Here is a 12,510-nt window from a genome sequence, read left to right as displayed (position 1 = left end):
AAATCACGAAAATTTGATTCTCGATCAGATGGCGCCACTACCTTTGGCCTACTCTCGTATAGAGGGCGTTGACGGTTTCGTTTGTTATTCAACAATTTTAACGCATATCAGTGAAAGAACATGGGTCAAAATCATATAAAAATAATTAATGCAAATAAAAAAATCATTTATCCATATTTAAATACATTTTATCGTATTTTTATAAATCTTCATTTTTAGTTTTAAAGTGTGTCGATAGATGGCAGTGAATTTACTGTGGTTACAAAATTTACTATGACAGTACCGCTCTATCTTATTATATCCTCATTGTTCCTACGGACGGATTATGATAAAATTTGAGACACATACCTATAGTTTGTCAAAGGACTGTCTCATTTCAAACATAGAATCCTATAGAGAATCATTACTATGTCTTACATTAATACTAGCACCCAAAAGAAAAGGATGAGTATAGTTTTTTTCTTCTTATTTACTGCCAATTTGGTTTGACCAACTATATATTCACAAATCATTTTGTTCGTTTGTCATAGGCGTTTCTTTATTGAATGACATTGACATGAGTCTATTTCTTCTATGGCCATAGAGGTCTCATTTCATAACAAAAAAACCGGCCTATTGCGAGTCAGGCTCGCGCACGAAGGGTTCCGTACCATTACGAAAAAAAACGGCAAAAAAATCGCGTTTTTTGCATGGGAGCCCCACTTAAATATGTATTTTATTCTGTTTTTAGTATTTCTTGTCATAGCGGCAACAGTAATACAGTAAAAATTTCAACTGTCTAGCTATCACGGTTTGTGAGATACAGCCTGGTGACAGTCGGACAGACAGACAACGGAGTCTTAGTAATAGGGTCCCGTTTCTACCCTTTGTCTACGGAATCCTAAAAATAGGCATAACAATTTGCATCCGCTTACACCTAAAAACTTACATAAAAAAGGCACCATTACGTCATCAATCATCATTCTGTCATACCTAGTAAACAGCTAACACAAACAAATCACAGTTGTTCGTTGATCAGCTTTTTAGGGTTCCGTACCCAAAGGGTAAAAACGGGACCATATTACTAAGACTCCGCTGTCCGTCTGTCCGTCTGTCTGTCTGTCACCAGGCTGTATCTCATGAACCATGATAGCTAGACAGTTGAAATTTTCACAGATGATGTATTTCTGTTGCCGCTATAACAACAAATACTAAAAACAGAATAATATAAATATTTAAATGGGGCTCCCATACAATAAACGTGATTTATTTGCTGTTTTTTTCCGTAATGGTAAGGAACCCTTCGTGCGCGAGTCCGACTCGCACTTGACTGGTTTTTTTTCTGTTATTTGTAAGTAGAAAAAACCGGCCAAGTGCGAGTCGGAGTCGCGCACGAAGGATTCGGTACCATTACGCAAAAAACGGCAAAAAAATCACGTTTGTTGTATGGGATACACTTAAATATTTGTGCTATTTTCTATAAAAAGGGACCTTATTGTCGATGGCGCTTACGCCGCACAGCGTCGCGCGGCATTGTATTTATATCGGAGCATCGTTTATAATGGCGTAAGCGCCATCGACAGTAAGGTCCCTTTTTATAGAAAATACCACATTTATTTTATTCTGTTTTTAGTATTATAGCGGTAACAGAAATACATCATCTGTGAAAATTTCAGCTGTCTAATAGCTTTCACGATTCATGAGATACAGCTTGTGATGACAGACAGACGGACAGACAGACGGACGGAGTTTTAGTAATAGGGTTTTACCCTTTGGGTATTACGCAACCCTAAAACGAATACTTATACAGGGTGGCTAAAAACTAAGTGCATTCTTGTTGCCAGGTAGGTTTTGGTATTATACTGAGCAACTTTTACTATAGGACCAACCACGAAATTGCGAAAAAAATTACCCTCCCATAGAAAATGTCCCAGCCAAAATGTATGAAACCGCCAATTTTTTTTTCGCTATTTCGTGGTTGGTCCCATAGTAAAAGTTCCAAAATAATCCCAAAACCACTCTGGAGTCTCTGGCAACGAGAATGCACTTATTTTTTAGCCACCGTGTATAGATAAATACATTAAGGCACTATTGTATTATTGTATTATATTGTATTGTATTGTATTGTATTGTGTTTGTATTGAGTATTGTATTAGGATTTACCTGTAAAAATAGTTAAATAAAATAAAAAAACATATAGTCCTTGAAATAACTTTGTCATTAGAAAAAGGCACGAAATTCAAATTTTCTATAGGACGATTACCCTTCGCGCCTACATTTTTTAAATTTGCCGCTTTTTTCTACCGACGGATATGACTTGACAGACTATAGATAATATCCATAACTCAGGAACAAATATTCGTGATAAGCACACAAACAACCCTTACCGGATTTCGAAGAATAGTGTTTTAAAATTTCATTGCGTATTCGAATTTTGAGTTGACAAAACGTCCCGCTTGGTGCGCTGTTCAAAATCCCATACAAAATGAGACTTAACGCAAACGCGTACGCCCGTCACATTTTCATAGAAATTTTACTTTAATGATGACATTGCCTCACTGTTGTCATTAGAAAATACCATGCAGTTAGGTAATAGCTTGGTAATCTACTTAATTGATAATTGTAGATGACCAGCAGCTAACCTGCAGTACAGTTTCGACATACCTTTCATCAAGCTCTACCATTACTGACGAACTAATGATTAATAGCTCATCTGGGGGCCTACCCAAGATGCCAATTGTTTGCGCCGTAGCGAACGAAACGTATCTCTCTATCACACAAATATGAAAGAGTGATAAGCCCGCTCCAGACTACGCCGCACGAAGCCGCGAACGCGAGTGTGGAGTCGATTTCGCTGATTAGCGAACTAGACTCCACGCACTCACGTTCGCGGCTTCGCGCCGCGATTCGCGCACGAGTGTGTGCCCTCCACACTTCTCCTTTAGAGAGACATTATAGACCGCGGGCCAGGAACAGATTTCCATGACCAATCGCCTCCCGGGCGAAAACTCATATAGTGGTTAACCGCTATTTAATTTAATTTTATTTTATTTTATTAATAGACCAACTGAGATCATTGTTGTTAGTACACATAAAGCTTAAATATATGGTCACTATATAACGAATGTCAATAAACTTAATAATAAATTAATTAATTAAAAATTGAAAAGAAGTGAAATTAAATCAAACAAAATACAATAAAAACAAAATTCAATAAAATTAATATCAATGTCACTAAAATATGTTTAAAAATTAAAATTTAAAAATGTATAATAGGTATTATCATTAATTAGAATTAAATTAAAATTAAAATTTTAAAATTTGATAAAATGTCACTTCATACTTCTTACAAGTTTTCAGGTGTCAGTGTAGGTATTGTACATCCCGGTTCAGGTGTATACTACAACAGCGGTTGAGATATGCACAGTCTAAACGGTTAGATATCATTTTCAGAATGCTGTTGGTACTGGCGCGGATCCGGCGCACCAGGGATGTACATCGCTTGCGCATAGTCGTGTGGAAACAGTCCACCCGCGCCTCGGCAAACATCCCTGATGCACTGCAGTATCGCGGCAGCCCCATCAGCACCCTGAAAGCGTTATTGAACTGTACACGATGCTATGTATGATGAACCCTCGTGAACGTCAGCTGCCGCTCCGTTGGTGGGTTGAGGAATGGCAGCAAATAGTCTATAAAAAAAATTTTGTCATCGCCTCCCGCTTGATACTTTGTCAGATGATAGTTTAGATGCTATTGTGAATAAACAAAATCGTCAGCCGATTGTATCGCTGTGGTAAGACCGTCAGCTGGTCACATGAACATGTAAAAAAGAAAATTCTTTTCAGTCATCGGCGTCATCGACTCCCGTTTGATAGTTTGTCAGATGATACTTTAGATGCTATTGTTAATAAAACAAATCGTCAGCCGGTTGTATCGCGGTGGAAAGACCGTGTTACGCTTTTCGGTGGCTGCCATTCCTCAACCCACCAACGGAGCGGCAGCTGACGTTCACGAGGGTTCATCATACATAGCCGTTAACCGCTATACGAGTTTTCTAAATATTAGCGTTTCGTTCGCTATTACGGCGCATACGTTTGCGGGGTTGTCATATTAGATAGGCCCCCGGTCGTTCGGTTTAACGTTACTATTTATTAATCTGTGATATAACAGTACGCATCTAGACGTGGCCCATTCCATAGTGCGTACTCCTAACCATCGCAGTGCCATCTCCCTGGTCCACCGCTGGGCCATATTGTAGAGGAACCATTAAGGCGGTTCCCTGAGCCAGAAGGCGAAAAATCTCCGTATATGATCCTGTTTTTCTAAGAGGCGTTGATATTCGTAGACGTGGAAAAAATATATGTAGTTCTTGACTATATTATCTTTAACAACATAGCTTCCAATACACGAATTATGACACTTCGCTCGATACAATTAATTCCCAAAGTAACCTCTAACTCGGACTTTTAATCCTACTTTACTCGGTTATTTATTATGTGATACTATAAACAAAAAAAAGAAGAAAAAACAATCTTAACATAAATAGTAATTTCATAGCTTTAGAATTTCGATATTGTTAGGTAACGTTTTTAAAATAAATAAAAACCGACAAAATTCGATCAAAATTGACACTTGGCGCGGATGTTCTTTCCTGTTCTTTCTTGCGAAATGTGACAAAGACAGCGGCAAACCGATGGAACGGCCTTAAGTGCGTCAATTTTGGAGCGCGTGCGCGTGTTAGGCTGTTATCACAATGGATGCGATTCCCGAGTCTGTGATGCTTGAGCGAGACGTTATGCGCGAATTATAGCAACATCCCGCTCGCATTCGGATCGATGTGCGAATCGCATCCAGTGTGATAACCGCCTAACCTATAGCTATAATATCATTGACCTAGCCTCGTATAACGAGCCCATTTATATGCAGCTAATATGAAGACAATTAAACGCATTAGTTGAAGTTAACTAATCGACATTGTGACGAAAATGGAAACGGCATTAGAGAAAGTTGACATGTTTGCTATTAGGAAAGAGTTAAGAGTCCCCGGCAAGCTCGGTTCTCCATATAAACTATAATAGAGACATGAAACAAGAAATAATAGAGAAATATAAGTATAAAGGTTTACTAAAGGTTATGTATTCTAAGCCATACAGATTCCCAACGAAAGACCTCTACCACCTAAGTGACTTACTAACAATGAGGAAGCTGTATGTACTGAGTCTAACAACGAGACTACATAAAACGTTAACATTTAACCCACAGCTGCTAAATCGTAGAAGAAAACATAATGTTGCCCCCATATCAACTACAAAATCTGTATTTGCTAAGAGACAATTTGGAGCGCAATCTGCATATGTGTACAATAAAATAAACAAAATACTAAATATATACAATTTACAACTATATAAATGTAAAAAAATATTAACCGAGTGGCTTAAAATACTTAACTACGAGGAGACAGAGGCTCTGATATATTAAATTAAGTTGATATTAACTCAAACTCTAAAGTACCTACTTATCAGTTTTAATATAATAAGTAAGAAAATATGACATTTTACATTTTACAGTACCTATTGTATAAGAAAATACCTATTGTGTAAGAAAAGTACGATACATAGTTCTATGCTTTACAGTACGTATATATAAGAAGTGCCGATTAGTACATCATCTCACCACCTGCACTCACACGATCTCATACACCTACACACACATACACACTCACACACACACACACACACACACGCACACACACACACACACACACACACACACACACACACACACACACACACACACACACACACACACACACACACACACACACACGCACGCACGCACGCACGCACGCACGCACGCACGCACGCACGCACGCACGCACACACACACACACACACACACACACACACACACACACACACACACACACACATATATATATATATACACATTTAATGTAGATAAAATTGTATTAGCTTAAGTTTTCTTTCTGCTTTTGTTAAACTAAAAATTACTTGTTGCTACGGAGGAGCGGGGCTTCCTGATACAGGTATAATATACTTAAAAGGAAGTCCCAACCTACTACCTTGTAATGTAACATTTTATTAATGAAATAAAATATTTTCATTTTTCATTTTCATTTTCATTTTCATAAGTAAAGAAAGAGTGATAACTCCATACATCGGTTTTCGCGCCTTATTTCGTAGTCGACATCTAGCGTCAAGTAGCGGAACTATCAGTACTGCTACTCGACACTAGATGTCACATGTGTCGCGAGTGTCGCGACTGACAGAAAGTGTATTGCTCAACAATATATAACTAACCAATGTAACTAACTAACTAATATCAAAGAGGATATAATAAGATAGAGTGGTACTGCCATAGTAAATTTTGTAACCACTGTAAATTCACTGGCATCTATCGACATACTTTAAAACTAAAAATGAAGATTTATAAAAATACGATAAAATGTACTTAAACATGGATAAATGATTTTTTTATTTGCATTAATTATTTTTATATGATTTTGACCCATGTTCTTTCACTGATATGCGTTAAAATAATAAATAACAAACAAAACCGTCAACGCCCTCTATACGAGAGTAGGCCAAAACTAGTGGCGCCATCTGATCGAGAATCAAATTTTCGTGATATTCGAGGCACTTTTTTTCCTTAGACTGTTTTCCATCTATTACGGAGTTATATCTATTTTTGTCATACAAACAATAATAGAAAGAAAGAGTGATAACTCCATACATCGGTTTTCGCGCCTTATTTCGTAGTCGACATCTAGCGTCAAGTAGCGGAACTCTGAGTACTGCTACTCGGCACTAGATGTCGAATGTGTCGCGAGTGTCGCATGTATTGCTCAACAATTTATAACTAATATTAAAAGCAGAAGGAGTTGAAAATAGAGTTCCGGTTACTCTGGTTATAATAAGTATTAGCTGAAAATCGTTGAGCATTAGACTTTTTGTTTGCCGCGACATCTAGTGTCGAGTAGCAGTACTGATTGATGTCGACTACGAAATAAGGCGCGTTTTGCTAAGAAAAATGATGTGTGGTATTTTCTATAAAAAGGAACCTTATTGTCGATGGCGCTTACGCCATTATAAACGATGCTCCGAAATAAATACACTGCCGCGCGACGCTGTGCGGCGTAAGCGCCATCGACAATACGGTCCCTTTTCATAGAAAATGCCCCATGTATGGAGTTACAACTCTTTCTTTACTTATATTTCTCTATGATATTATGAAATAAATAAATAAAGATTCATCATTTCTTTTACAGAAATCCACCATGGCGCCCTCTATGAGCGTAGCAGAGTACTACGCAAACAAAACCATCTTTATCACCGGAGCCACTGGTTTTATGGGCAAAGTGCTCGTTGAGAAGCTGCTTAGGTCCTGCCCTGACCTGAAGAGGATATACATGTTGATGAGAGCTAAGAAAGGGCAGAGCAGCAGCGAGAGGCTTGAGGGGTTTTTTAAGTGCCGGGTGAGTTGGTTTTAACGCCCTCTAACGGCGAATAGCAGTACTTCTAGTGTTTAATGGTATCATCAAAGAGGAGCGTGCATAAACTGTAGAGGGGCAGCACAGGAGACGTCAGATTTTTGGCGCGAGGCGTAAATGGTGTAGTTTATGCTTCCAAAGTAGCCCACAAGATGGCAGCACTTGCTTTGGCATGAAGTGTCAATGTACTCGTGATGTACATGTTTATGGTTCTGATTCAGGCCAGAAGATGGCAGACCCTCCAACGCGCACGGTCCCTATTGAACAGTGAGATTAAATTTAAGTTATTTTGTCGTCTACCTATTTGCTTTAAGTTTTCAAAAATCTCGAGAACACTCATAAACTTTATGTCATGATGCCAATGCTTAACTAACCCCCTTTCTGTTTAGATATTCGACCGTCTTCACGAAACCAACCCTAAATGCTTCGAGAAGCTTCGCCTGATCCCAGGAGATATCCTGGCTGAGGGCATGGGTATCTCAGAGGAGCATCGTCAAGAACTGAGAAGGGAGACGCAGATCATCTTCCATTGTGCCGCTTGCGTCAGGTAATCATATTGGACAGCGCCATCTAGTGACTAGTAGCAGCAACATCTAGTAAAACATCTAGCGATGGACTTTGGACACTAAAGGAGACTCAGATCCTCTTCCATTGCGCTGGTCATATTTTTATTCGTATAAATTTAAAGCCTTTAAGGCGAAATAGGACACAGTCTAGGCAAATTAACCCATTCGAACACACTTTTTGGTCACATATACACGGTGACTAAAAAATAAGTCCATTCCTGTTGCCAGGGAGGTTTTGTTTGGGATTATACTGAGCAACTTTTACTATGGGACCAAAACCCCGAAATCGCGAAAAATTGTTTCTGTTTAATACATTTTGGCTGGTCCATTTTCTATGGGAGGGTAAAAAATTTTTTCTCGATTTCGTGGTTGGTGGTAAAAATTGCTCAGTATAATCCCAAAACCTCCCTAGCAACGGGAATGCACTTATTTTTGAGCCACCTGTATATTATGGATGTTACTTTTGAAGTCCCTATCTGAGGTCATAACTTTTTACCATAGAGTAACTTATACTAGAGCGGTACTGTCATAGTAAATTTTGTAACCCCAGTAAATTCACTGCCATCTGTGGACACACTTTAAAACTAAAAATGAAGATTTATAAAAATACGATAAAATGTATTTAAATATGTATAAATGTTTTTTTTATTTGCATTAATTATTTTTATGATTTTGACCCATGTTTTTTCACTGATATGCGTTAAAATTGTTAAATAACAAACGAAACCGTCAACGCCATCTATACGACAGTAGGCCAAAGCTAGTAGCGCCCTCTGAACGAGAATCAAATTTTCTTGATTTTCGAAGCACGTTTTTTTCCTTAGACTGTATCCATCTATTACGGAGTTATATCTATCTTTGCTTTTTACTTTACTAATTATTTTAATAATGTATCCTCCATTTCGTATTTCAGGTTCGACATGCCGCTGAAAGATGCTACTGCGCTCAATACGGGCGGGACCCAGCGCGTCCTGGACCTTACTGAAGGCATGTCACACCTCGAGGTGGGTACTATAATTTTAGCCGACCTACTAAGACAAAACTGTGTTTTAAACTCCCCGATTTCATGTTGTTTTCGTGACATTCGCACATTAACAACTCCAGGCTGAGCAATGCATTCATTCGAGTTGTAAATGTGCGAATGTGCTTCATGGCGACCCTGCCAGTGGGGCTGCTCGAGGAAGATCCAGCTTAAAACACCGCCAGCAGGCCAGCCGTCGAGCATCCCAGCCGCCCAGCCAGCCACAGCCCAGCCACCCAAACGCCCAGCATCCCAGCCGTCTAGCATCAAACCGCCAGCGCCGAGCCTCCCAACCACCTAGACAACCAGCTCCACTGAAGCTAACGTCAACCAAAGAGGCCACAGCAACAGTTACAGTACAGGAGTGGGGGAACCAACGACACCACCACAGTGCAAACGTACAATTAAGATTACGCTCATTATAAACACAGAGACGCAAGCGACAACATCGAGGAAAGTGGAATGGACGAAAAAACGGCCACATCCCACCGTAAAAAGTAAACTCGGGCAGGCTCAAAATCAGTGAGTGTGTGTGCGCGCGAAATCGTCTTGTGAAGTCATAATTTTGTCGAAGGCGACCCCTTTGTCTGTCAACTTTGTGCTGTATATGGCACTACAAATCACAAATTCACATAATCACTGATCTCTGTGATGGGTCTCTATTGTTTCCCGTATAGTTTTAAGTCATTATATATTGTTTGTCCACATTTTCGTTAGTCATAATTTTCTCGGAAACGCGTAACTTTTCAAGATTGCCATAAAACAAACCTAACCTAACCTAACCTATCTATAGGATAACCTGAGGAAAATCCTGAAAAGTAAGAATTATGACTAATGATAATATGACAATCATTACATTATGACTCAATAATTATGTCAAACAAAGGGACCCCCTCTGTGAATTATATTTAACCCCTGGAGCACGATCGCCCCAGTTTCACAGTAGTATGGAACTCCTATACTAACTACTGACACACGTGTGACAGTAGGGCTCTCCACGGGTTAAAATTGGTGTTCCTGACGAATGCACCCTCGTCCACAGGTATTCGTCCACGTGTCAACAGCGTACTGCCGCTGCGAACTGCCTGTGCTGGAGGAGCGTGTGTACGAAACCAAACACAAGCCGCAAGAGGTCATGCATTGTGTAGAATGGATGGACGATGATCTAATCTCGCATTTACAACCCAAGTAAGTACAATGACTTTTTAGGGTTCCGTACCCAAAGGGTAAAAACGGGACCCTATTACTAAGACTCCACTGTCCGTATGTCTGTCACCGGGCTGTATCTCATGAACCTTATGTAACTCATGAGCTATCAAGCTAGATAATTAAAATTTTCACAGATGATGTATTTCTGTTGCCGCTATAACAACAAATACTAAAAAGTACGGAACCCTTGGTGGGCGAGTCCTACTCGCACTTGTCCGGTTGTTTAATACTACGTCGGTGGCAAACAAGCATACGGCCCGCCGGATGGTAAGCGGCCACCATAGCCTATAACTAATATATATAATTTTTCAGAAATGTAAATAGTTTCAGCACAATAACAATTATGCGAAAAGAGTTTTATGCGTAACATTACATTAGGACAATCAATTATTATGCGACCCCATATAGACCCATGGACGACTGAAACTCCAGAGGTGTTACATGCGCGTTGCCGACCCTAACACTCCGCACCCTCGTTGAGCTCTGGCAATCTTACTCACCGGCAGGAACACAACACTATGAGTAGGGTCTAGTGTTATTTGGCTGCGGTTTTCTGTAAAGTGGAGGGTACTTCCCCAGTTGGGATCTGCTCGATTTAATGGAATGGCATCCACAACTGCTGCTGCAATTAGTCCGGTTTATCCCGGTAATTGTAAGTTTCTAAACGAATTCGGTTTACTTAATAAACTCTGAATTAATCCTAAACTATTTTAATATTCCAGACTGATCGACCCGCAACCAAATACCTACGCGTACACAAAATCGCTGTCGGAGTCACTAGTGGCGCAGTACGAAGGAAAGTTCCCTATCGCCATCGCGAGGCCATCTATCGGTGAGTAGCTGAGACTTGGATTATAAATCGACTCTCAACCGAACACCTATCCGTATAGTTGGTATGTATTAAGTAAAAAACTTAACTAAAACCCCTTTTTGCTTGCGTGAGTAATGTACAGTCGCCATCAGATATATCGGTGCGGCCGAGGTATTCACAATATCTGAACACGCACTCTTAATGCCTTGAAAATAGAGGCGTGTTCAGATCAATACAATTGTCATTCGGCTTTTGTGGCCCAGAAAAGGGCTATTAGAGTAATAGCACGAATATCGCAGCTGACGTCCTGTAGGAATTACTTCTCTGAGTTTGGAATTCTGACTGTACCCAGCCTGTACATTCTTATAGTGCTATGTGATTTGGTAAAGTCCTTGAACGAGATTGAAAACATAGAGAAACGGGAAGCTCGTCTAGCTTCAAGAAGAAAGGACTTGCCACTGACTGTCAGATCAAATCTCAAGGTATTTAAGCACTCAGCAGGTCACCAGGCTATTGTCCTATTTAACAAATTGCCAATTGATTTGAAGTCGCTCACAAATGCCAACTTGTTCAATAATAAATTAAAAGCTTTTCTACTCAAGAAATGCTTCTATTCAGTGGAGGAATATTTATTGGACGACGATACAAGATATTAGTTAATTATGCTAGTTTTGTATACAATAGACATATATGACATTATTTATATTAATTGTATTCGCACTTGTAATTGTAATAATATGTTGATAATGAATAAGTTGAAAATGAAATGTATTTAATTAATTAAAATAATGAGCATGGATTATTGTATAATATTTAATTTTAACTATTTAATGTAATTTTTTAATTAGGTTAAGTTAATTATAATAGAAATTCAAACACAATGTTTATTGTTATACTGAATAAATATATGAAATATGAAATATAGATATTTGTGAGAGCCTTGACCGCTCAGATATATCTCATGGCGACTGTACATTGAGCTGCGAAATTGCATGGAGAAATTATGAATGAATTCATTGATAAAGTCGCCGCCATGCACTTTTATGTTGAAATTTGTAATATGACCATAGAGATAAGTAAAGAAAGTGCTCACTCCATACATCAGTTTTCTTACCAGAACGCGCCTTATATCGTAGTCGACATATAGCGTCAAGTAGCGGAACTCTCAGTACTGCTACTTGAAAATAGATAACGCGGCAAACAAAAAGTGTAACGCTACACGATTTTCAGCTAATATTATAACCAGAATAACCGGAACTCTATTTTCAACTCCTGCTTTTAATATTAGTTATAAATTGTTGAGCAATAGGTACTCTTTTCGTCAGTCGCGACACATTCGACATCTAGTGTCGAGTAGCAGTACTGCGAGTTCCGCTACTTGACACTAGATGTCAACTACAAAAAAGGCGCGAAA

General features: G+C 39.1%; 1 protein-coding gene and 1 long non-coding RNA gene across 2 annotated transcripts in view; both read left to right on the top strand.

The window, feature by feature from the left end:
* LOC134753671 (uncharacterized) overlaps positions 1-12,510 on the top strand; it is a 256,262-nt gene that overhangs the window by 97,595 nt on the left and 146,157 nt on the right. The window lies entirely within an intron of this gene.
* LOC134753648 (putative fatty acyl-CoA reductase CG5065) overlaps positions 1-12,510 on the top strand; it is a 39,570-nt gene that overhangs the window by 21,286 nt on the left and 5,774 nt on the right. Inside the window, exons 2-6 of the mRNA XM_063689588.1 lie at positions 7,268-7,474; positions 7,879-8,036; positions 8,969-9,059; positions 10,119-10,264; positions 11,008-11,117. Of these exons, the coding sequence (XP_063545658.1) occupies positions 7,268-7,474; positions 7,879-8,036; positions 8,969-9,059; positions 10,119-10,264; positions 11,008-11,117 (712 nt within the window). The remainder of the gene's footprint in view (positions 1-7,267; positions 7,475-7,878; positions 8,037-8,968; positions 9,060-10,118; positions 10,265-11,007; positions 11,118-12,510) is intronic.

Source organism: Cydia strobilella, chromosome 27 (assembly GCF_947568885.1).
Source record: "Cydia strobilella chromosome 27, ilCydStro3.1, whole genome shotgun sequence".
Lineage (NCBI taxonomy): Eukaryota > Metazoa > Arthropoda > Insecta > Lepidoptera > Tortricidae > Cydia > Cydia strobilella.
The sequence above is the reverse complement of the archived record's forward strand: the minus strand, read 5'-3'. Positions and strand labels throughout refer to the sequence as shown.